The 26,261-nt window shown below is 45.5% G+C and overlaps 1 protein-coding gene across 1 annotated transcript in view; it reads left to right on the plus strand.

Annotated features, from left to right (window-relative positions):
• Positions 1 to 248: 248 nt before the first annotated feature.
• Positions 249 to 26,261, plus strand: part of FRMD4A (FERM domain containing 4A) — a 218,322-nt gene continuing 192,309 nt past the window's right edge. The window contains exon 1 of the mRNA XM_058804516.1: positions 249 to 309. Coding sequence (XP_058660499.1) covers positions 298 to 309 — 12 coding nt within the window. The 5' untranslated portion in view covers positions 249 to 297. The remainder of the gene's footprint in view (positions 310 to 26,261) is intronic.

Consider the following 26,261-nt stretch of genomic DNA (forward strand, 5'->3'; position numbering starts at 1 on the left):
GGAAGGCAGCACACACGCTGCAGCCTCTGCTCCCATCCTGACACATGGAATGATCCTCAGTCCTGCAAGCAGGGCTGGCAGCCGGCACCCAGTCCAGGCAGCATCCCGACTCTGATGTTAACTTCTGATTTCTTGGATTTTCCTTATCTGTGAGAAACTCATTTGTGACAGTCTGAGAACTAGATTTGGCCACAGACGCTTTGGATTGCGGCTTCTGACAGCTTTGCTCTGTTTGACTTCACAATGACTTTAGCAGCTAAACTAGAGGATATTGAAGTGACGCTGGAGCACCTACTAATGGATGTGTTTGTAAGTAAGCCACAATTTCCTTTTTAAATTGCAATGCCAATAATCCAGAAGGCAGTATACAAGTTTTATGGCATATCCAAAGTGTTACATTGACTTAATTTCTTTACATTTCCTGATAAACTCTGTGCAATCCAACTCTACCAATATGCTCTGGTTTAGGCATCTCCTGCAAGCAATAACTGCAAAACTGGAACAGTGTGAGATCCAAGACAGGACAGATTTTGAACTGGTTTTGTACAAATGTGATGTGAAAAGGAGGAGAGATTTGGTCAGTTTGAGACATATCTCTGTAAAACTATTGTATTGACAGAGATTGAAATTGTGCATTGCTTGACATCAAGTGTCCTTGACTTTAGGATTTTGACAGCTATTAGATTACAATTGTGACTCTTGGGTTATTTTGTAAGAGATGTAGGAAAAAGCAAAACAGTTGTGTTTTCAAGAGAATCCAGTTTATGACTCCTGGATCTATCAAATTCTTTAAACCAGTGTAAATCTGGGTTTACTTCCTTGGAATCACCAAAGCTCAGTGAAGCAATGTATGATCTGATTCTACACATCTGAGAGAAGAATCTGTTTTTATCATCTCATGTTAGAGTTTCTTAAAAATATCAAAGCATTTCCAAATATATTCTTGCCTTTTCCGACACAGCTTGATGGATTTCACCTAAAGGTCAGAGATGGTCATGTTTTGGAAGGTTTTGTGGTGGGAGGGGATGGAAGGTAATAGTGAGGCATTGCCAATTCATTTGACTTAGTGAAAAAAAGTCATGCCAAGGTGATCTGTACTCTCTGAATTCAGGCTGAAGATGGCAAGTGACCTTCTGAATTTTCAGAAGAGTTTTTGGCATCCTTTAAATGGAATATGTTGGATTTCAGGGTCTAGTGATGAGGAATCTTAGGCAGCAACCACAAAAGTGAAAAACAGGAGATCTTGCCAGATTTCTAGCCTGTGGTCCAGTTATTGAGATGTCCATCTGTGCTGTGAAATGGATTCAAGTTTCTCTGTGCTGGCATCTTCTCTCAGTACTTTGGAAAGTGCCTTTACCCCTTTCCCAGGCTGCTGAGATTGGGGTAGATGAACATTATTGGAGGCTGCCCTGTGAAAGCCTCTACACAGGGCACAAAACACTGAAATACTCTTTGAGCTGTAATATCTGAATCAGCCCAATGATTATTTGCTGCTCTGGGTTCAACTCCTTTTCCCAGCTCTCAGCACTGTGAATCCCAGAGAAAATCCCTGAGGATTTCAGTCCCCATGACAAGCAAAGATGTAACATCTGCCTCTCACCACCACAGCACACTGTGAGAGTTATTCTGTGTGGGAAGGAGACAGTGCTTTCTTTGGAGTATTTGCAAATGTTGTAGGATAAACTTGGCACCACAATTCCTCTTGGTCTATTCATAGCTCAGTGTTGCTTCACTGATTTGGGTGTTTGGCACCTGAGGGACTGAGACCCTCCTGGCACGGGTGACATTGAACAGTGGGTGTTAAAGCCCTTTGGCACAGGGTAGCTCCAAGCAGAACCTCAGAGACTGACACATCTAGAAATCAGAATTGACTGAGGCTGACCAATTCTCCATGTGTCTGGTTGTGTTTGAAGGGCATGAAAAGCCTCCTGTCTTGCTGGGAACCACACAGCCCAGTAATCGTATCTTCTTGGCTCTTCATGTCCCATTGTCTGTTTTATTGTCTGTTTTAATGTCCATGCCCTGATTCCATCCAAATGCCTCTCCTCCTGAGTTTCTGGGTTTGGTGTTTGGTGATTTTTGCAATGAGAGTGAGAGCTGGCCAAATAAAATGTGGGCCAAATTCTCCAGAGGTGCAGGTGAAACCTCAGTCTATGAAACCAATGGAGCTCTTCTCAGGTTGTGTTTTGAACTGGTCTCTCGAATTTGCAGTTCTAGAAACCCAGTGAAGCACCCCCAGCTGGGGCAGTGCAGTCAGAGCTGAAATTGTGATGCAGGGAGGTGTCTGTGCAGTGCCATGCTGTGCCACCCCTGGGCACAGCTGGCTCTGCAGGAGCTGGGCTGTGTGAGCAGCATTGTGCAGGGCACACTGCAGCAGTGTCACAGCTCTGCACAGCCTGGGGCAGCGTGTCCAGGCTTCACATCTCACCTCAGGGCTGGGAATCCAGTCTAGCCTCCATGCAAATCAAGGAAAAAGCTTTTCCCTTGTGAGCAGCCATGTTTGAAGCTAGCTAGGCTCTTCTAAAACCTACCTAGGAATTAAGGCAGGAAGAATTTTGGATAATCTAGATCAAATGTCATGTGCAGAATCCCCACTATCAGGCACAATTTTCAGGCTTTACTCGTACATCACCTTGCCTTGCTGCTGTGTTTGATCTTCAACCACCTATTCACTTAGCAATGCTAAAAATAACCTCTGGATATACTGGATACAGAAAAGTAAATATTAAAGAAGGGCAAAACATCAGGCTCTGGCTGTTACTGAGCATTCCAGCAGCCAGATTTGTGCAAGGTCATTGATCCACGACCAAGGGTTTTCCTGCAGCAGGATGAGTGTTTTGGTGAGGAGCATGGGGCCAGACTGGTCAGGCTGGATGGGCTGTGGGCAGACTGGGAGGTGACAGGACCCTTCTGGGAATGATCTTGAAGTCTGCTCCAAGCCATGCATCTTCATCTGTGTCAGGTTTATTGCTGAAAGAGCGGAGCCATCTGTCACCGTAATGCTCCTCTTCCAATTCTTCGGTGCCCTGCACTGCTCCAAACCAGGTGATTACTTACAAAATTGGGAAATTGTGGTCTGTGGAGCCTTGAGTTATCTTTTTTTCCTTCCAAAGAAACTTAGTTGTAATGCTTCTTGGACCTTAGGGGCAGTAACCCATTCCTGGATCAGTGGACCCTGACAAAGCTCACTTTAATAGCTTGTACCAAACTATCAAGCCCATTTTGTCACAGTGTAAAAGGTTGTAGCAGACAACAAATGAGAAGCAACCACCAGTTTCTAACAAAAACTGAGCCATAGCTCAGCTCAGACCAACACACCTTGATGTAATTTGGCTTCTGCAGTAATGAAGACTGAAGAAAAACTATAGGATCGGGCCAGTTTTTCTCTGGACAAGTTTTCAGATAAATTCTCCTGCAGGAACTCACCTGGAGTGAATTTAACTGTTTTGCAGGGGTGATGGCAAGCCTCACAAGCAGATGTGTTAAACACTTCCTCTGGAAAGCTAGTATTACATGAGAACACCTTTTAAAACATATTTTTTTTCTTTCTTTTTGTGGAGACCAGAGATTAGCATCTACATGGCACGAGCTGCCACTTCCTTCCAGGACAGGCTGTTCTGGCCACGCTGTCATCCTGCTATCAGAGAAGCAGCTGGTGCTGCTCTGACACTTCCTTCCCCTGCTTCCAAAGGGCACTGGAGAGCTTTGCTGGGCTGGATGAGACGAGATAAAAGGGAAGCCTCTGACATGACATTTCATAATTAGCTGTCATCACCGGCGGGATGCTGCTCCATCAGCTGGGGCTTGGCTGCCTGGAGAGAGCTAGACAGACAGACAGACAGACAGGGACCAAAGTAGGGGGGAGTGCAGGGACAAGCTCAGCATTTCATATCCAGGGAGTCTGGATATGAAATGCAGGCCTGAATCCTGGTTTCATAGCTTGGAAAAGGCATCCCCGATCCAAACCCCCCTTGCATCTGGATACACTGAGTATTCTTGAGCAGTCTGAGACCTTTGAGACCTTTGAGGGAAACCTCAGTGTCAGAACTCAGTACATCCCTCCGGGTGTCCAGAGTTGCCAGGACCCCTGCCAGAGACTGCTCAGAGACCCTGGCACACAGCCCAGAACACCTGTGGGTTTGATTATGACCCATGGAGCAAATGACCATCTTTGTATGAAGACCTGAAAGCCACAGAAGCTTAAGTAGTGTAATAATAAAATTATCACTAAGTGAAAATGTAGATTTTGGGGTTCTTAGAAGAGGGGTTTTGGGGACAAGATGGAGGGACTTGGGTGTGTCCAGCCTTTCTTCGTCTTCTTCTTCTTGTTCTCCATTTTCTGCTGTGATGTTGCCATTTTGGGATTGGTTTAGAATAGAAGTGCACTGTCTAACATGGGTGATAGGTATTGGAAAGTAATTGTAAATATGTTGTATGTAGTTTGTAGTATAAAAGAACAACACTGCCCCGGGGGCGGTCAGAGTGCTGCTGGCTGCCCTGCTGAGCAGACCTTGGCTGGGCAGAGAGAAGATTTTATACATAAGATACAATAAACAACTTCAAGACCAAAAACTGAAGAACTCTGACTCGTTCTGTGGACGCACAGGCCGAAACAGAGACCTTTGGCACATTTTGGGGCTGCAATTAACAACTAAACTCCAGACCTCAGGATGAACCTTGCTGCCTTCCAGGCCGTGCCTTAGGCACAGGCAGAGCAAACATCCAGGGTATACCATGCCCAGCATGCATGGGATGTCTGGAAGGGGTTGAAAGTGAGAGGGGTTCTGGAGCCTGCCCCATTGAGGGATGCTTTTCCTTGCATTGTGGATCTGACTTTAGACCTGTTAAAAACAGACTTTCAAGCAAACAAGCTAAGGGATAATAATCCTGTTAGGAAAGTGAACCTGAGGTAGTCAAATATCAGTTGGCATCGAAAGCAGACTGAGGATGGACATGATGGAGCTGTAGTGGTTATCCCAGGAGAGAAAAAAACCCCTTCAGATGAAGTCTTTAAACCATGAACCCTGTGTGCTGGCCCACTCCAGGTATCACCTGGAATACAACAGGGAATTTATCTCCAATGGTTCCTGGGGTCTTAGAGCCCATCCAAACACATCCTGTCATATCCACAGTACACTCCATAGCTCTTTCTACATTCCTGCAGACATCTATTTTCACAGCTGGCTCTTCAGGCTTCTTCTCACCACACTCCACAGAAAAATATATACTTGTGGTATATGTATATATGTCTATATATGTACCTATAAAATATTTAAAATATATTTTTAAATATCTATATCTACAAATGGAGCCTATATGTGTATATACATGAGAATAGCTTATGAAATTAAATTTGTGAGGGCTTTCTTATTACCGCGCCTGAGTGGGCGCAGCTGGTGAGAGAGAGACGGTGAATCTTGTTTCTTGAATCAGAAGGCTGAATTTATTAATATAAGATATAATACATTATAGTTATACTAGAAAGAATAAGGAGAGAGGTTTGCAGAGCAACTAGGCTAGCTAGGAAGAGATAGAAAAGAATCCACAACAAAGCTGTGGCCAAGGACTCAGTCCCCTGGCTTGCACTGGTGATTGGCCCTTAATTATAAACATAAAACATGAACCAATCACCAATCAAAATAGGTGCCCCTGTTGCATTCCCCAGCAACTGATAATAATTGTTTACCTTGTCTTCGGAGGCCTCTGGCCTCCTGAAGACACAGAAATCCGAAAGAAAGGATTTCTGTGGAGAAATGTCTGTGACACTTTCTGGCATGGGGAGGGGCTGTGATTGCTCTGCCCTGGGTGGATGCAGCAACCCAGATGTGCCATGCTCCAGCCTCCTCCATCACTCACAGAAACAGCTGCTCTTCTCCCTCCCCATGGTGTCAGGTTCTGGCAGAGTCAAGACCAAGGCACCAAGAGTATGAAACTCAGTCAGAAGAAATTAGCTGGGATGAAGTGGAATTAAGGTGGGAGTCAAATTCCTGTATCCAGACAGATTTCAAATATTTGAAAGAGAGGGACTCAAATGCTAAGAGGGAAGGGTCTGAAATGAGGGGCAGGTCTCTTGGCCAGTGGCACCACAGGAGACAGAGCTCCCTGGTGGATTTGGCAGTGGGGGTGGCACTATGAGGGGGACAAGGCCATCATGTCCCAGTAAGGACCTGGAGTGGTGGCTACCAACACCCACAGACTCCAGCTCTTAAAACTAAGCTGTGAAGGGAGGGGCATTTAGTTGACCTGGGTCTTTATTAGTAATAGTGAAACAACAATAAAATCAGCACTGATAATTTTTCATGTTGCAGATAGAGAAGGTGAGACAGAGGGACATGGAGCCATTTAAGCAGCCTTCTCCTCCATCTTCCCACTTAGAAAGGAGTAGAAATACAACTTCCAGAACCTCAGTTTGGTGATTTGTTCCCTCCAGAGTACAAAACTCCACATTATTGCAGAATAATCCAACTATCGATGTCTCACAGATCTCTGATGCCAAGCATGAAGTGTGACTTTGGATCTAGTCCTAGCATGCTCTGGCATAGATAGCTGTGAAAATTGTCCATTCTTTGGGCAATTATACCATTAACCTTCCCATTTTCTCATGCCATCAGCCCTAGTAAACAGTGGCCATCCTCATGGCTGGGCTGAGGACACTCTGGAGGCAGGAGGGGTGCAGGCAGATGGTTGTGATGAACTCAAACACCATTTTCACTATGAGTCCTGCAAGCAGCAGTCCCCTCCCTGCAGTAATCAAACAAACATTCTTGCAGTTGCCATCGACTCCTGGTGTCTGTCTCACATTTTTCTTAATAACCATTGTAATAATAAGACACTATCAACATGTAAAGTGATCCATTAACCTCTGCAGCAGCAATAAATTGTGTGGCTTTGCCAGGCTGCCAGGGCTTGCTAATCGAAGAGCAAGAAGCAAGTTTGTACCCAGAGCAGTCACAAATCATGCATAATGCAGAAGTGCGGGTGCTAACCTCACCCCCTGCAATATAATGGGTATTTCCATGTGTTTATTTATCTGAGAAATTGGTTATTTGAAGCAGCTCCTAATGACTTTTTCTCTGGCAACAACAGCATCCCCCAGTTTTTCCTCAGTTTCCAGTTTGCAGGAGATTTAAAGCTTCACGTTCCAACATAGGAGTCAGCATGAGTTATGGCAGGGCAGAGAGGAGAAGCAGAATCAGCCCCTTGACTTGCAGTAAAAGCTGAGGTTGCTTAGCAGGATTGTGCCATTAAAGAGATCTAATTAGGCAGTTTGCCTCAGGTTTTGTTTAGACACTCCTGAAACTGAGAAATGAAAAATAATCACATCAGGTATTCCCAGTGAGTGATGTAGTCCAGCTCCATGTCTTGAGCAGCACATGACATCAGGTCCCTACAGACAGCTCTAAAAGAGGCTAAATGCATAACCAGAACCTCCACAGTTGCCTTTCAACAACCAGTTCCTTGTTCTCAAGGGTTTCATGACCCACAAGTAGCACCTTCAAATTTAGCACCCGCAGTAGATGTCCTTCTATGAGTTTGTTGAGTCATTTTTTGAGCCAGCCCAGGGATGCAGCTGCCATGGACAGTCCTGGAGCAGATGAAAAGCCAAAGTGCTGTGCTGCTGCCCTGGACACGGCGCCATCAGCTGCAGAGAGCTCCCACCTCACTCCCAGCAGAGTCAGGTCGTGCTGCTGACCCTCAGAGAGCCTCTGTGGAACAGAAGAGCTCTGTGGAGCAGCCTAGGCTTGGCCAGCCATGCTGAACAACACACAGACACGAGACAGTGAGAACGAAGAGCTGGGAGGGTGAGTGCCAAAAGGGATGTTAGCAAACACAGGGTAATTAAATACAGCCACCAAGAGACAGAGGAGAGCCTCTGAGAGCTGGCAAGGCAGACAAAGAGTGGCCAGTTGTCATGTTTGTTTGGTAATTGGTGGGGAGACATTGACACTTTCAGGTTCCATTCAACCCCCAGTAAAATAAGCAGCTAAAGCAGGTCTGGTGTCTCAAACCTTGCAAGTGCCCATTTCCTTCCAGCTGTGACAAAAGGAGTCCAAGTGACATCCTCACATAAAGGGACCAAAGTTAGGAGACGTGAATGCCACTTCAGGTGTGTCCTACAACTGGGATAGGCTGTGTGAACAGATAGGGATTACAGGGAGAGACTCCAGGATTCCAAGACTGAAGAGCCAGAGAGTCAAACTTTTCACATTTCTTCATCTGCCCAGAAAATACACACAAAATACAACCAAGTTGGGTTTGTGTTTTGCCAGTGTTAGCAGCTCCTCTTTCAGCTTGATGCAGTCTTCTCCTCACTTGTAGAAAAGTCATCATTATTCCATGCCTGCAAGACCTCAGCTACAAAACATAATTTGCCTGAGAAGCTGTTTACCAAGTCTGGCAAAGCTTAAAAAAAACTCCCTTGTAACATCTCTCAGGGGTCTTCCACTTCCCTCCTTTCTTTAGGGACATGTTGGTCTCTCTGCTATTCATGTGGCTTTCTCTTGGGGCAACACAGCTCCCTCTCCTTCCCTTACACAGACACATATGCTTTCCCACAATATATTAAGATAAATCAAAGCAGTGCAACAAGGATGAAGTTTTAAAAGAGAGAAAATTGCACAGAACAAAGAAGCATTTATCTTCACAGTGTTTGACACAGTCCATATGTCACATATCCTGTTTAAGGCTTAAATCAAGCTCAAGGCTGAGTACCTTCCATGCCGTGCTAAGCACGCCCCTATTTCTTCAGGAATTGAAGCAAATCAGCAGTGCTGAGCACTCCACAGGAACAGCCTGCTCACATTTGAAGATTTGATACTGAGATGCACCAAGTATTCACACGTTCATTGCAGTGAGCAGGATTTGCAAAGGCTTTGCAACAGACCCCCAGCAAAAAGAGCTCGTGTGTGCATCACACTCTCCTCTGCTGCACAGCCTCCATGTGGGAATGTGCTGTTGTTGCCAAATATCTCCTCCTTTGTTTATGTTAGCCCTGGAAGTCAGAGGTGGCCCCTTCCATCCCTCCCTGATGTTTACAGGGGCGTGTCTCCAGGGCAGTGGGGTCAGGCCAGTTCCCTCCCTAATTAATTACTGTCTCTGTGAGTTATGTGGGAAAAGGACTGACCTGCCAGCACACTAAAACCCAAGGGAAATGTCCTTCCATCTAGCAGAGGCCCTGCTTGCTATCTGCTGCTGTTCTGGACAGGGTTTTCCAGGAGCCCACCTGCCTTGGGTGCTCCAAGACTGGGACCAGGGAGGTCAGAGGAGGCAGAGGAGAGCTGGAGGTGGGATGGAGGCAGCTCTGGGACAGCCTGCCTGGTGGCAGGAGGGGAAGAAGAAAGGTGAAGGCTGCTCTGTCCTCTTTCCTGAAGATATTTCCTGGGGTGTCTCCACCTGTGCCATGGTTTTCAGCAGGGGCTGAGCCAAGAACTTGCTGGCTTGGTGGGCACAGCAGCTGATGGGTCTGAGAGCTTGGCTGGGTGTCACCTGGCTCAGCAGGTGACATCCCAGGCTTCACACTCTGCTCTGCCATGAACACCCAAGGCTGAGGCACACAGAGCAGCTCATGGGCAACCATGCAGATATTCATGATGGAATGCCAGTGAATGAGGACATTTAGGAGCACCTGATATAACATTCTGTGTCAACCTACAGCAATGTGCATCAGATATGAGTCCAGAAGGGCTTGGTTCTGGGTTTCTGATTAGGCTTATGCTAGTCAGACCCACTAACATTTCCATGAGATGCAGGTGGTTAAACAACCATGCTGCAGCATGGTGTAAATTTGTGACAGGAGCCCAAATTCCCCATGGCCTTACTGGTACAAGGGATGGACGTGCTGCAGTTCAACACCACCCTGATCACTGCAGGACCCAGAGCACCAAAACAGAGAGAAACAAAGCACAAACCTCTGCTCCAGTGTGGGGCTGACCCTCACTGCACACAGCAAAGGCAGTCCCATGCCCAGGGGAGACAGGGACAGGATGGTGCAGTGGCCCCTGGTGTGACACAGCCCTGCCACACACAGTGGAAGCCCCCAGGCTTTCTGTGGTTTTGGTTACCACAAAAAGCCTCTCTCTCTCTCTCTCTCTCAGCCCTGCAAGCTGCTGGGTTATTGCCAGCTCTGATGGAAAGGACTCACATGGGAATGGAGCTGCACCCAGTGTGTTTTCCCACATCCCTCCCCAGGCTAGAGTGATCATAACATTTCTCTGTAAAACACCATGTAAGACTGGAAAATTGTTTAGCTTTTTTTAAATCAAAGGCAAGCTGGATTTGTAATGACAACCTCTGCACATCTTTCACTCCCAACAAGGCAATTTCCTTTGCAGGCTGATTCTGAGTGCAATAAAATGTGAGCTAAGTCACTGTAGGGTTTGCAGCCCCAAAGCTCTGGGGAAGCTCAGTTCTCCTTGTCTTTCCAACAGAATAGCAAGGGAGGATTGCTTACAGTGGGGAAGTAAGAAATCCCACAAAGATTAATAGGAGCTGCTAAAGAGCTCAGATAGAAGTGGTTTCCCTATCAGGGCTCCAGGGAAGAATTTGGCTTTGCTACTGACAAACCATAGATATTGTCCAGGGTGGAAAATACTGCCAGGAGCTGCAAATTATCCTTATTTCCCCCTCAATCTGTTGCCATACTTGTGTCTTCATGGAATACCAAACTTAAGTGGATTTTTCTGTAGTGAGCGACTTTTCAATTTTACAATACAATGTCTTATTGATAGATCTGATGGATACCACTCACTGCATTTAAGGCTGTGCCTCTGCTGTCACTGGCTTCCATTCATTGATCTCTGCTGGGAGTACCCTGACTTGAAACTTGACTCCTGTGCTGCAAATATAAGACACACTTTGCAGCAGTAAATGGTTACTCTCTCCTTTTCATTAAAGACCAAAAATAATCTAGTCCAAAGAGCAATCCATTGGCTATACTTTCCTCTGATGCATTGTTACCACAACGCCCTGCTCCTGGCAGCCTGCAATTAGAACTGAAAAGCACCCACTGCTTTGAGAGCCTTGTCTTTCAGCAGTGAGTAAATACAGTGTGTCCCTTCTGGGGGTCTGTGGGGGCAAGGTCAGGATGCTCCCTTTGAATATTTGGGGATTTATTTCCTACTGTGCTGTTCAGCTGGAGATGGTCTGTGGAGACAGTGCAGGTAAATGAGGACTCAGTGATGAGCTTGGTCATCTCAATCTGCATCTGCAGCCCCCTAAATGGGAAAGGGGGATCTCCAGAGACAAATTCAGAATTTGATGGGTGAAGTGCCCTTGGATGTGCTTATGCCTGCCACAAACACCCAAACTCACCCTCTGGGAACAGCTAGAAAGACCGTCATGGGAGCATATTTTACATTACTACCTCTAGGCAACCTATCAAATGAATTCTAGCAGACTGCCCTACACAGTTACCTCCCAATATGCTTTGAACAAAAAATATGAAGCAAACGTCTCATCCTCCTGGATGGTTTCCACAGTCCTGATGATTAGGTTTTGGCTTCCTTCTCCAGGTTTATATCACCTGGGAAATGAGGAGTGAAACAGAAGAAGGTGTCATATCGCGTCCAGGTCTCCAGTTTTACATCAGGGCACCCACAGAGTTGTGCCTGGGGTGCAGCACAGTGAGGGAGCAGGGAGTCAGGCCCAGTGGGATATATGGGAATCTTACTGGAATTGGCTCCAGTAACATGAAAATTGATGGATTTCTTCCACTTTTCACGTGTGCAAGATGTTTCCTGTAAAGAAGAGTATTATTACCATTCAGCTGCCTTGAGCAATGCGCAGATTTGCATTTCATTGGTAAGACCTAAAAATCCAGGCAGGAACACTTGAGGTTTGTGGAAATGACTGAATGAGTGCTCCCCTTTCCCCTGTGGAGATTATCAGTGTGTGGTGTTTCATGCTGGTACCACTGGACTGCCTGTGCCTGGTCCCGGAGCCTGATGGCTCACAGACACATCTCCATGTGTCTAGTGGCTCTTTGTCCCCTCTAGTGGATAAATTTCCATCTACAGAGCTGCTATTTCCATGAGCTGGACCTGCAGGAAGGAGAAGAGGTTTGCAGGAATATGAGAGCTCCTGGGGAATGGGGCTGGTGTGGGCAGGAGCCCCCCAGGGCTGGATGGGGTGAGCAGGGACACCTTTGCTACTCTGCTCTTGATGAAACACTCACCCCGAGGCCCTGACTCAGGCATGACTCAGGTTTTATTCAGGAAAAGCTCCCAGCAGGACTAATTGCTGCCACCTTTGCCCTGTTTCTCCAGCAGACAGTCCCAGGGGCTCTGCTGGTGCAGGCAAAGGCTCCCCATGGGAAATGCCAACCACTTCATGCTTGACAAACAGAGGTAGGCAGGCTGTGAGATAGCAGGGCAAGCACTAGCAATCATTAAAAAACCTGCAAGAAGCAGAGACCCTGACTGCACACCTATTCCACATAAAGAACCCATATAAGTCAGTCATGCTTAAGATATTTCCATCTTTTCCTGTCTCTTTCACTCTCTTTGGCAAGACACATATGGAACTCATTATGAACAAAGGCCAATTGTTTTAATATTTAGAGTTTCCCACATCAAGCTGCAGGTTTTTTTCTTCTTTGACTGGTTTTAATGCATGTACATATGCTCAGCAGATAGAGTTTCTCCTTTTTTTATTTGAAATGGTTGCTTTAATGTCATGTCCCTAACACCTTCATCCCAGCTTTTGGACTTGGATCAAAACAAAGTATTTTTAGTTTAGCATTAAAATGAGAACAATACATGGAGGAAGGGATTGGCTCTCCAACTCAGCAGATTTTTGCTCTCCCAGCTAGACTGCTTCAAGGAAAAGGACATGGGCCAACATCTTTTCCATTTTACTGGGCAAATTCAGAGTACCACTCAGGAATTGCTGGGTTGAGAAGCTCCCACTTTGCCCACATTAACTCTAAACTGCATGTGGGCCAATACCTCTAACAGAGTATGGAAATGAACACAACACCCAAAACACTTTCCTATAAAAGCACAGGGAAATTAACACAACACCCCAAACACTTTCCTATAAAAGCACAGCTTTGTACCTGGCTGCTTTAGGACAACTCGTGGTCTTATGGAAAGTCTGTGGGAAGGGGAAGTATTTCTCCCCTTTCCAAAGCATGTGTGTATGATTTAGAGTGTAAATAAAGTTTCAAACTTTTCTAGCCTCTAAAGTGGTTTTATAAGAGAGAAAAAAATAAGATGTAGACATTGAGAGTGACTTTCTGAAAGTAACACTTCACAATCACAGACTGCAACATAATCATATTTTTAAGTGAGTGAGTACACACAGAAGCTGCAGGCATGACCCATCAGGCTTTCAGTGATGTGGATGTGAGTGGCACTGCCTGTTCCCTGTCCCGATGCATGTGCTGCTCTGTGCCACACAGAGCCTGGATCTGTGAGCCCTCAGTTCAGCTGAGCAGCCCAGAGGAGCTCTGAGCCCTCTGCCCTGGCTCTGTGCTTCCCAGCATCCAGGAGGGAGCAATATCTGAACCCAGGAATTAACACTAATCTCTGCACCAGATGGTGATACACCAGATATTCTTTTTAAGGTGGACATGTGATCTACTGTACAGCAAACCAGAGGGGTCTGCAGTCACATGGCAAAACGTAGAATAACTCAGATAGAGCTTTGATTAGACAACTGACCTGGTTACCATCTGTAGCAACAAGAAGCGGGCTTGACGTTTTTGGAACATTCTCCCCAGAAGCTTAATTCTTCCACCTCTATGGCACAGCAATCCTGCTGAGCAAACCACACCAAGAAACAGAAGGAAGCTAAAGATATGCTGCTTGAAGCATGTTGTTAAGGTTACAAGGCTTGGGGTTTCCTTTTTTTTAATTTTTTTTCCTGTTTCCCGCCTCCTTCTTTCAAACAAGCCACATCTTGACTCATACGGTCTGATGTGAAAACCCACTCAGTTATTTGATAGTTGGGAAATCTAGATGAGGCTGTGAGTTATTTCAAGGGAAGGCTGTGAGTGCTGTGAGCTCTCTCTCTCTCACACACACACACTCACAGATGAGTTAGCTCTGCACTATGGTAGTACAGGCAGCTGTGACTCCGGGTAGGACCCGAAGACTTTTATTCAAAATTCCGTATGGATCACTGAGGAGACGCAGTGTGGAGAGGGTAAGCCATGATTTCTTTGTCCTGAATGCATGCCCAGAGGATGAGGAGGGTACCTTTGATAGCCCTGTTAGTAGCCAGAGCTAACAGGGATTATGTCATGGTGTGCAGAAATTACTCCTGGTGTGTGCCATGGCAGGAATTACTGAATTACTGTTGGTGGGACCCCTGAGCTGATGAATGGGAATTAATACTTGTCAGGGGCTGTGTGGTAACTTAGAGTGGAAATTGGTGTCAGAAGGAACTGTAAGATAACCTACAACAAATGTAACTAGTTAAAGACTCTGTGGCAATAGTTTGGGGTAATCATTTGTGGGGGGAAAAAAGTAGTTTCAAATATTCAATACTCACTGAGAGAAGAGCATGATGGCATATGGCAGCACTGACCTGTAGCAATGGGGAGTAAAAAAAAAAAAAAAAAGCAATAATAATAATATGATGAAATAATAATATGATGAAATAATAATAATGATGATGTTATATTATAATAATATTAATAATATTAATAAATAATGTAAAATAATGGCACCTGAGGAAAGCTCAGGGTGGGGTGTGGAAGGGCTCTGTGTCAGTGAGCAGAGATGCCCAGCAGTGTCTGTCCCAGCTGAGATACTCAGTGGGCACTGGTGGCAGTGAGGGCTCTGCAGTGCTCAGGGTCCCTCTAATTGGTGCCAGCTGAGGTGACACCTCAGGGCTGTCCCTGGACAGGCAAGGCAATGCTGCAGCAGGAGTAGCAGGGGATCCCAGGAAAGCTGCAATAGTGATCAGCTGGAAGCACATCACCCAGCAGCAGTGCCCAGGGAAGCAGGGGCTCCTGGCACTTTGATGGGCTGGCAAAGGAGCAGCAGCTGGCACAGGGGCTCAGACACCACAGAGCACACGCTGAGCGCACACCTGGCACACTCCAGGTGCTCTCAGGCTGCCTTTGCCTGCTGAGCTGCCTCTGGCAGAGCTGGCAGGGCCAGCACAGCCCCCAGGGGACAGGGACACCTCACACACACACTCACAGCCCAGCTTGTCACTGCTGATGTCCCCAAAGCAGTGCTCAGCTCAAGGGAACAGGCACCCTCTGCTCATTCCTGCCCACTGGGGTTTGGGTTGAGTGCCCCACGGGTGGGCAAGGGGCAAAGTGCAGAAGCTCTGCAAGCCCAGAGTGGCTCAGAGTTGGTCCTTTCACCCAGGACAGAGGAAAGCCTTTGCTTCAGGCTTCTGTTTTGCTGGAAAGCAGCCTGGCTGCAGCTGCAGCCACCTGCGAGTTTACTTCAAGTCTGTTGCACTCAAAAAAAAAAAAATCTGCTTTGCACATTTCAAACCAATTTTTTCTGCATTTTTTCTTTTAAAAAGTGTAATTTCATTTAGACAAATTCTTTCTTTTTTTTTTAAGGAATATGAGAAAAATCTCAAAAATTAAAAGCTGTTCAAAAAATGTTTTGGTTAAACGCAAATCCTTTTTGTTGTTTGTTTTTCTTTCCCCTCCATTTGCCAGAAGAGAAAGCAGAATAACTTTGTGTCAACCTGAAAAATATTTCCTTTGCCTTTCCAGTCCGTCAAGCAAACCAAAGATAATCAATTATTCACACAGCTTTGGCTTGCTATTGTTTGATTGTGGGCTGTTGCTTTGGAGAGCACTCAGAAATGTCCCTCCCGGTAAATTTGGGCTTTGTGGTTCAAGATGCTCGCTCTGAGGGGCCCAGGGCAGACAGCCCTGATGCCTTAACCTGCATTGGGTTGGGTTTTATTGTGTCCCTGTTCCCTGCCTGGCATTGCTGACACTGGGTCAGGGCTGGCATCTGGGGGTTTGCAGCTGCTCGTGCCAGTGTGTGGTGTCCCCTCCCAAGGTGGCTCCCTGCAAGGTGGCAGATGATGATGATTTTCCACGCAGAGTGAGCTCTCAGCTGCTTTAGGGCCACCATCTCTGCTGCTGATGGCCACAGGGGGTCCCTCCCTGTCTGGAGTGGCTCATGGTTTTATGCAGACTGTGCCTGAGGCTGAGCAGTGTAGAGACAAATCATAAAACTGTAGAATGTCTGGGTTGGAAGGGACCTCAAAGAACATCTCATTCTGATCCCCCCATTATGGGTAGGATGCCCCCATCAGGTTTCTCAGGAAACCTGGCCCTGAACACTTACAGGGATGGGCATCCACAACTTCTCTGGGCGACCTGTGCCAGTGCCTCACCACCCTCACAGCAAAGAATTTCTTCCTAACATTTACTTAAATCTCTTCTCTTTTAATTTAAAACCATTCACCCTTTTTCTATCACTATTAGAGAGACCCATAACAGTGCAGAAAATGTGAGACCACTCTCCTCCATGCCTGCACATATCCCCTTTAGAACATCTAATCCATTCTGCCCTGCCTGGCAGCAGGTGCCTTGCCCTTTGCCTTGCTCTGTGCCTTAGCCCATGTGATGGAGAGGTGTAAAAACCACGACTTCTTTGTCCTGAATGCATGCCCAGCACTCTCCCAGGGTGTTTCCAGAGTATAACCCCTTGGCAGGGAATGAGGCAGAGCATGGAAATACCTTCAGAAGAAGGTGTTGGAGAATGTTAGTTTATATAGGAAGCAAGAACAACTGCACAAGGATGGCCAGCACTGCAGGAGACTTTAACAGTGTGTACAGACTCAACAGCTCCACACACAGCCCAAGTGACACTGTCAGGGGGCTTGTGTTGTTTTATTTTCACTCACATCCACAGTTTATTTCTCTGCTTCCCACTTCTTGACCTAGGGTTGAGGTAGTTTAGACTTCTCAGGCAAATGCTGGAGCCTTGCTTTAAGGGTTGCCAGAGAATTTGATGGGATGCTTTTTGCAATCACTTCTTTTTTTGTCCTGAGCCTCTGTCCTTGCTGCTTTTCTCTCGTCCTCATCAGGCATCTGGCCCATGAGGTTGTGGTCAGCCTGGCTGAAGGATGCATTGTATGTTGTCTCCCTGTAGCCAGCTAGAGCTGGCAGGGCAGATTCTCTGCACTTGGGGTCCTGCACCCACCCAAAATCTGTTTTTAAGCTCAGAGTCCATAAAATCCCACAGCAGCAGTGAAAGAGCCTGAAATACAGTCCTGAGTGAGCAGGTTTCACATGCAAAGCCTGAGATGTGAGAGATCTGTGCAATGCATGGCACAAAACAGGGTTTTACAAAGGCTTTTAGTGAAAAAGGGCATTGCTAAATATTAGTAGGTATGACACAGAGACACCAGACATGTCAGCTGAGGCAGAATGAAGCTTTGTGCCACAGGGCACACCAGCAGCTGCTGTCAGGACTGAGGTATGAGTTGGGTCCATCTATTTCAATGCTGATGTCCATGAGATGCTTTCATCCTGACCAGCACTTGGGATTGCCTTTGGGGTCACTGCAAAGGCAATGAGAGTACTGTGGAGGGCTGCAAAGGAGGACCCCTGAATACATTTTTGACTGATTTAATAACTCCTTCAACTGCAGAGCCAGCTCTACTTTAACCAGCACATACACCTTGGTTAGAAGACAATCCCCCACACACACAAAAAAAAAAAGAAAAAAAGAAAAACCCAACCAAACAAACAGGAAGCATGAATCCCATCTCTGACAGAGAATTTCTCAGCACAGAGCCCTCCCCACCAGATCTTCCTTCTCTGGGTCTTCCTCCCCCAGCACGTTGAACACGCAGTGCCTTCTCCCTTTGCATTATTGATGTGAGGCAGTTTGTGCCTCCCAGCTATGTTTATTATATCCATGTGCTGCAGATGTGTGTGAGAGCAAGATGAATGCAGTCCTGCTAATGTCTAACAAATGCCTAGCACCATCCAGAGACCCCTTTCTGCTGCTTCAAGGCACTCACAAGGAACAGCACAATTTACTCCTCTCAAGAAGTCACTGGCTGTTTTCCATCCAGGGGAATGTTTCTCACCACAAACAGAATGCATTGTGTTTTTTTGAGTTAGAAAGCCCAGAGAAAACATGCAGCTTTCTTGTATTAAAAAGGAATAAGTCTGCCCTCTCCTCTGCCTTTGAGGCTCAAAGCCTGGCTCTACAGTATATAAAGGAAGACCATCTCCAGGCAAAATGAAGTGCTGTAAGAAACTAATCAAGCTGGGAGAGGTCTGGCTGGAAAAGCCATTTAAAATTGGGTTTTGTGGCTCAGCTTTAGGTCCCAGTTCTCAGCTATGGCAAATTAAAGGCCTCGTGCCCAGTTGTGTCAGTGGATGCTTGCAGCTCAGCAGGAATTTAGTCCAGATTGCTTTTTTATTTCTTGTGCTTCCAAAGAAGATAAGTTAAGATTAAAAATGCAGCCAAAGCCCCAAGCCACAGCTCCACTGTCCATTACCCAAATGTAAATCTACACCAGCACAGAGCTGGGACTGCTATTCACCTATGACACTTCCTCCCTGAATGGATATCCATGAACACTCACTCCTATCATGACTTTAAAACACACCAGGCAAAGATAAATCCCTAAATGGATATTTATTGCCATAGAAAACAGATGGCAGAAGACAAAGCTCCCATGTTCTTATCCCAAGCTGCAAGCACGTTAAGAATGCAGCAGGAAACGTCATTCCTCCTATAAATAAATTTCTCTTGAGAAGAGAGAACCCAGGGCTAAAATAAAAGTCAGTCTTGCTGCTCTGCAGGCCAACTCCAGGGCAGGTTTTCCCACGCTACTCTGCAGCTTATGGCGACCCTCACTTTTGGCAAGAGAGGAGATTGCCTTCAAGCAAACCCAGAAAAAGAGTCCCAGTATGTCTTGCTGCTGTACAATTTTTTTATTATTACTCTTATTTTTTATTACTTTTATTATTCTGAGCTACTGATTTTTCTTCCTCTAGTAGACAAAGCATAATTCAGCATTCCGCTTGACACTAAACCATTTTTCCAGCCCGGATTCAAGAGCAGAGTGGTGAGAAAGCTCTCACAGTGAGGGCTGGAGGGCAGGGTCCAATGGGGTGGAACAGGCAGACCTTGCAGCATTCATGGGGAGTGATCCTGGCCCGTGGGACCCTTTGTGCAAACTCTGTGAGTGATGCTGTGAGCACTGGCTCTGACACCACGGCTCAGTGAGTGCTCCAAGGGAAGCTGATCCTTCCAGTTCACTCTATTTACTTGAAATCTCCTCCACTGGCGTGCAGGTCCTGCAGACCTTTGCTTAGCACTCTCCCTGACATTTTTTGGATGGATGTCTTACCTTCACAGCATCACTACTGATCTGATAGACTGCTGAGGTGACAGCAGAGTTACTCAGATATCACAGATAACAAACAAACAGCAGATATTAGAGTGCAGAACTTGCCAAAGAAAGAAGAAAGACCTTGAAGCAAGGAACTCCTGTTGTCTTATCTGTTTTCTGTAAGTTATTCAAGTCTCAAGGTGACAAAAAATTATTCACCCTCCCTGAAGACAAATAATTGTATCAAAAAAATATATATTAATGAAAGGTTAATCTTAAGTAGCAAAGCTGTCACCTATGTAATGTTCTGATATAATCACTTGTGACTGCCGAAACATCAATTTTATCTGCTTCATCTGAGCTTTATCTCTTCTGACCTGTTCACAAGTATTTTGGAGAAATTAGTTTAATTTGAGCTCTACCTAGACAGATAAATGCTTAGTGCACCTCTCAGGTGTCTGGAAGTTATAATATTTTGTGACACTTCTAAAAGGTGTAACAAATCAAAACAGACTTCTCTGTGAAGCGGATCAGGAGCTGTGCCAGAATTCATCCCCCCAAAATGCAGGCAGGTTAACAGTGCAAGAGGTAAGAGCATGGCAGAGGCTAATGGATAGTGACTGGTGAGCTCTGAAGAATTTGGAACCAGGATACTGCTCAAATTGGCTTTCAAATGGTTGGAGCTTAATTGAATTATCGAACGCGCTCAAGGCCTGGAGACCTCACGAGCAGAGGTTCTGCTTGGAAATTTCCAGTGCTTCAGATTCTTATTTTGATGAGAAAAATAAAAAGCTTTTTCCATTACAAACTGGCATTTGTTGCCCTCACATTGGCCAAGCACTGGGACAGAAAGGCCAGGGGACAGAGCAAGGGCAAGCCCAAGGACAGAGGTCAGGAGCCAGAAATGAGCCAAATGTTTTGGATTTGGATGAAGGGAAGGGGGAATCATGTGAATCCAGTTATAGAACTTCAGAGGGGGTGGAAAGGCTCCTCTGGTTCATGGATCCTTTGGGCTAATAAGCCTACTCAAATGGGTTTTGCAGGTAGCTGATACCATGGTCACACTCCCAGCAGCAGCCCCAAGCTCACACCAAGGAGCTGTGATGGTTCAGTACCAGGTTAATTTCTCTCAAGGTGGTGATCTGCAGCCCAGGAGGCAAGAACTTATCACCTTTAATTGGAGGTTCCTGGAAGGGCTTTTCAGTTCTGAGACACAGTTTCTTGCAAAATGAGCCAGTGATAGATAATGCAAAGTGGCATTATCTGTCCTTCAAACTTGTCCCAACCTGAAGTCCTAGTCCTAACTCATCTTCTAGCCAGGATTATCCCTGGATAAGAGATGTCTTCAGCTGGGTTTTAAAGCCCAGACACAGAAAGTCTTCAGACTTTATCAGTTCCTGATCTGTACAAGGGATTGCTTGAATGTTGCTTCAACAATTTCCAGAACTAACAGAATTTTCGGGCATCAAGTAGAAAGTTCAACACATGCCTTTTTCCACTTCTTAACTTCTTCAGTCTTTTCATCCATTTAACTCAGGATAATGTACAGTGTTTGAGGAAAAAAAATCAAATCAAAACAGTGGATGAGCAGCACATTTACTCTTCATAGATCTTTTCCATTTTCACTCTAAAAACTTTGGTGCAGACCAGACACCAACACAAGCCCCTAAACACCAGCAGTGACTTCAGTGAAGCTCACAAGCACCAGAGCCCCCCAGCCAGCCTGATGGAAATCATGGAAAAGGCTGTTCTGACCACGAGGGAATGTGTTGTGTAGGTAGTCACTCAGTTCCTATCTTGCTGACTCAAGTTCAGAAAGTTGGATTGAGATTTCCAACACGTTTCCAAACTTGTGGCCAAACTTTCTGTCTGAGTTTAGCTTCTTTCCTGGTTAAGTTTATATTATCCTCATTGTCTCAATAACTTCTAATGGCTTCAAAGAAATGGTGATTTCTCATTCCACAAGAAAATGGGTATGAATGACTCTTACACTTTAATTTTATTTTTTTTTACCAAAGTTTCACACTGTCCAAATTGCACAGACATGAAGTGCAATTTGTCTCCACTCGCCAAAGATACCACGTGAAAAGCTTCTGGCAAGATAATGGACTGCAAATGAGGCCATTTAGTCACCCCAACACTCTCTATAATCCATCTGTATTTCTGGAACATATTTAGAAGGTGCAATTAGGGTTGTACATGCTTTGAAATAAGTGAGCAAGCTTCTTAGCTGAGGTTGAAAATCATTTTCATTTCCAGTATTTGCACTATAAAAGCCACCAGTCTTGATGGGGTGGGACCATGGATATCTATTGTCTCTCCAAGTTTTGCAGGAACACAGATTAGGTTGACTCTAAGGACTGATAACCTGCAATTAATGTTGGTGCACTAAGCATCTACCCTTTGGGGATCTGTGTGCAGAACAAGTACCATCTCACAGTTTTACTATTTTAGTTCAGCACAGAAATCTCTGCAAGTGCAAATCAAATCAGCCTTAACTCAAAAGTTCCTGCCACAGGGAGTTTCCACCCTGCCAGCTCCCAATGATGAGTTGGGAGGATGAGATGAGTTTTGGAGAAACTCAGCTAAGAGAGATTAAAGGTAGGGATTGGTGTTTTTACTAATGTGTGTTCCTCATGTCAGCTTCCTTCCAACTGTACCTTCATCCAGTTTATATCTACAATTTCAGCATGAAACAAAACATGTAGTAATTTTTGTTACTGTTTTAACACTCTTCAGTAGTCAAAGAAAATAGAGTAATGTGTGTCTTCTGGTGACAACACATCTCAATATCTTCAGAGACAATTTTGCATGGGATGAGTTGTCCTTTCCAGGACATAAACACAGTGTCTGCTCTGTGTGTTTAGTCCTGGGGAGCAGCTCCTGAGGAGGCATCTGAGCTAACCCAGCTCAAATAGCCCCATGAATCCTCAGTTTCCAGCCCAAGGTTCAGCCTGGGAAGCCCTGCACTGCCATGGCTGTGGGAGTCTTGCTTGTCCTTGGAGGAGAATCTTAGGGGGCCATGTGCACTGCAAAACATATGGGTTGCACCCCACTCTAGAGAAAATATGAATCTGCATAATATGGTTCTGCTTCCTTATTGCTGTGGAGCACTAGAAGATCACCTGAGTTGCAGCAAAGCTAAAATTTGTGTCATAAGAGCAGTCATAGAGCAAATTGCCAGCTTTGTATGAAGACCTGAAAGCCACAGAAGTTTAAGTAGTGTAATAATAAAATTATCACTAGGTGAAAAAGTAGATTTTGGGGTTTTTAGAATAGAAGTTTTGGGAACAAGATGGAGGGACTTGAGCATGTCCAGCCTTTCTTCTTCTCCTTCTCTACCTCCATCTTCTGCTGTGATGGTGGCACTTTGGGATTGGTTTAGAATAGAAGTTCACCGTCTAACATAGGTGATAGGTATGCTCGTGTCAACAGCATTGTCCACCAAGTTGATCCAGGGTGGGTTTAGACTGGATACCAGGGAAAATTTCTTCACGGAAAGGTTGGTGAGGCATTGCAAAAGGCTGCTCAGGGAAATGGGGGAATCACAATCCCTGGGAGTGTTTAAAAGACTTGTGGATGTGGCACTTGGGGACATGGTTTTGTGGCAAACACAGTGGTTCTGGGTTTACAGTTAGTCCTGATGATCTTAGAGGTCTTTTCCAATCCCAATGATTCCATGACTCTCCTGCAGGCACAGGGAGGTGCCAAGCAGCAGAGCCCTGTGCTCCAGCCATCTCTCTGTGTCCTTGAGGCTGTGTCTACACAAACAGTTGTTCAATTTTAAGAGATTCTGTTGGAGTCTTTTGGGGGCAAAGAAGGTGGGGGATAAAGGGGGTGTCGTGGTGCTCGCTGTTTCTTTTGGAGCCATCTGTCTTCAGAGACCCTGAGGAATGTCTGAAGCTGCTCTGAAGGACAGATCCAGGACCATATTCTGGAATAGTGCTCCATATTTATGTGTTTTCAGGCTGTGGGCACCAGGAGTAGATCATTGAGGTAGCACCAGTGGCTTGATAAAGGGTCAGAAACCTTACCTTTATCAGGAGATGGGGAGGTATAAAAGGAACTGGATCCTGTACTTGCACCTTCTCCAAATGCCCCTCCTTCTTTGCAGGATAGATTTAATCTGGCATTCAAAGAGATGTGTGTCTCATATCACTTTCTCCGCATAAATACCTGTATTTAATGTATCTGTAAAAGATGCTGAGGATTGCCTGGGTGAGAGCACTGTGGGATGCTCAGGGTAAGATCAGTGAGCTCCCCTGACTGATGTGATCCATGACAAACTGCCTCTAGTCAGAGGGGAGAATGTCAATGTGCTTTTTGTCCTCCACAGTAATCAAAAAACCTCTCCAACATCTTGCTTTTAGTAACCCATTTGCTATAGATTCCATAGGCACAATGCACCTCTTGCTACAAGACTTGTCCTGCATGGGTTGTAATATTATCCATGATGCTTTGGAGCATCTTAAGAAGTTCAATGGGGTTGTCATCAAATAATTTTCTGTCTTTCAGTCTTCTCTTAATGCTCCTGCAGACAGGGGAAGGAGGATGATCAAGGCTAGAACCCTACAGGAAGTTTACCCTCATTAAAGGTCCATATTTTCACAATAAAAGCCAAGAAAAGTGAATTGCCAATATTTCACAGGCTCACCTTTCCTCAGAGCTGACTTCAAAGCTGTTAGTGTTGCCTGGGGGCAGAGCCTGGAGTTCCCAATATTTGAAAACATCATCCAAGCAAACCTGTCAAGGCCAATATGATAAACAGGCTATTGTAAGAGGGGAGTTTGGCAGCCCTACACCACAATTTAATATTACTCCTTATAATACATTGGACTTTACATATTGCAAGGCTCTGCAGACACTGATCCTCTGCAGACCTCTGCAAGACCCAGCCAGTGCTGCTGCTCCCATTTGGCAGCCAAGAAGCTTTCAGGGTACAAGCCAAGGTGAGCTGCCAACACCCTGCAAATCTGGGAGTGTTGGATGCAGGATCAAACCTCAGGGCTCCCTTAGCTGGAAGTGCAGATCCACATCCCCTTCCTCCCTCTCCACCCAACTCATGCCTGCAAACCACACCAGAGACTGGGAGGAGGCTTTCTAATTTTCATAATTTCCACTCTGAAATGTTGGAAAGCTTCCTTTTTCCATCCTGGACTTTGTTGTAACGCAGGCATTGTGTATCATCCTGTAAACTTTCAAATGCACCAATCGTGGCAGTTTCCTGCAGGAGAAAAAGAGTTTGCTTCAGTTAAAGCAAGTGGGAACCTGGCCAAGAAGAGTCATAAAACCAGAGGATGCTGATTTTTAAAAGCATAGTTATGTTAGTGCATTCCAATGTAGCCAATCAGTCACCAGAGAGTAGTTAAAGTGTCCTTGGGGCCAGGCTCTGGCTTCTGGGGAAAGAGAATCAGACTGATGCCAGTGGATGGCCTGGCCCCTCTTCCTGACAATCAGTCACAGCAGCCTTTGTGCTGCTGGCCAGGCTCTGGGTCACTCAAGTATTTTGAAATTTTTTCATTCCTGAACATTGTTTCATATGAATCCATGGATGCTGTTATCCACCCTAGACTGGAAGGGAAATTGCTGAAAGATCCAGAGCAGAGCCAGGGTGTAGGCAGCATAAATGCTTTCCTGCAAAGGCCAAGAGATACCACGGGGTCTCTGAACATCCCTTACAGCACTCAGCACTAGTGTTTTTCTGAAATCATCACCTTTTCCCCAGGTGAAAGAACCCCATTTTAGAGGGAAGGAAGCCACGCATTTCTGAAATCAGTGCCTTTTAGAGAAATTGCAGATGGAAACTCACAAATCCAGACACCCTGAATCATGTGAAGATGAATCTTGTGCAGCCCTACCACCTCAGCCTTGCACTCAGCCCCTCTCCTGTGAGGTCAGGACTTTGCAAGGAGACACTGCAGGCCTGACCTCAAATTCCCTGGGCAGCAGCCTCTGAGAAACCTTCTGTTGTTTCTGTTTCATAACCATTGCCCACTGGGCAGGCAGTGACCAACTCTCCCTCCCAGTTCCTAGCTTGCAAAGCCAAGAAATACCAACATGAAAAGGTCCACGTTCTGTTATCCTGGAATGAACTGACCACGTCTGGTCACACAGGGACAGAGCCCAGAATATCATCTACATGGGCTTTTCTTTCCCATGACAAGTTTCCCAATCAGAGCTTGAATAAACATTAGGTCATCACCAATTTATAATGGCAGAAATTTATGTCTCTCTTGATCACATTTTCATAGGAGAAGAAATAAGCTTTCGTTCTTGCTATTCTACCCATATCTCAATCACTCTCTGACAAAACCAAACACACTATTCTGAAATCAAACAGACTCACAGAGGGTGTTCGCTGCCCAGGCAGTGACTCTTGTCTGACTGGACCACTGCCGTGTTCAGTGTTGATTTTGGTTGACTTCAGACATAAATCTTCCCAAAGAGCATTTCCTTAGTGCACAGAATAAAAGCCCCCTTGTTACAGCAATGGTGCATTTGGGACACATCTCCATTATTCTTTAGACCAAGGCAGACACTCAATGGGGCAGTTCTCATAGCTGAGTACCCTTTTTCATCTCCTTTTCATGATGGAGCAGAGTAGTTCCAGGTACTGTACCTGGGGAAGGTTCTTGCTCTGTGTCCTGAGACAGAGTAGAAATTCTCCAGAGTAGAAATCCATTTTGATTTAGGTGAAATGTACATCTTTGAGTTAAGTCTGTAGTTTGAAAACATAGATATTTAGTCTGACTGCAAAAAGCCTAGGCTCAGAGAAACTTATTCAGTGAAAGACAGAGATAAAGAGGAGGAGAGACAGAGGGTGATAGAGAGAGACTGGTGTGAGAGCAGGTTGCTGACCTAAGAATTCTTTCTGATAAAGAAGAACTAGCGGCAAATGTCATGTGAAATTCGTAAAAATGAATATGTATGAACCTATTGTGAAATTGTATGCATATGTATTTGAGAAGAAGATAAAA

This window comes from Ammospiza caudacuta, chromosome 5, assembly GCF_027887145.1.
Source record: "Ammospiza caudacuta isolate bAmmCau1 chromosome 5, bAmmCau1.pri, whole genome shotgun sequence".
In the NCBI taxonomy this organism is placed as follows: domain Eukaryota; kingdom Metazoa; phylum Chordata; class Aves; order Passeriformes; family Passerellidae; genus Ammospiza; species Ammospiza caudacuta.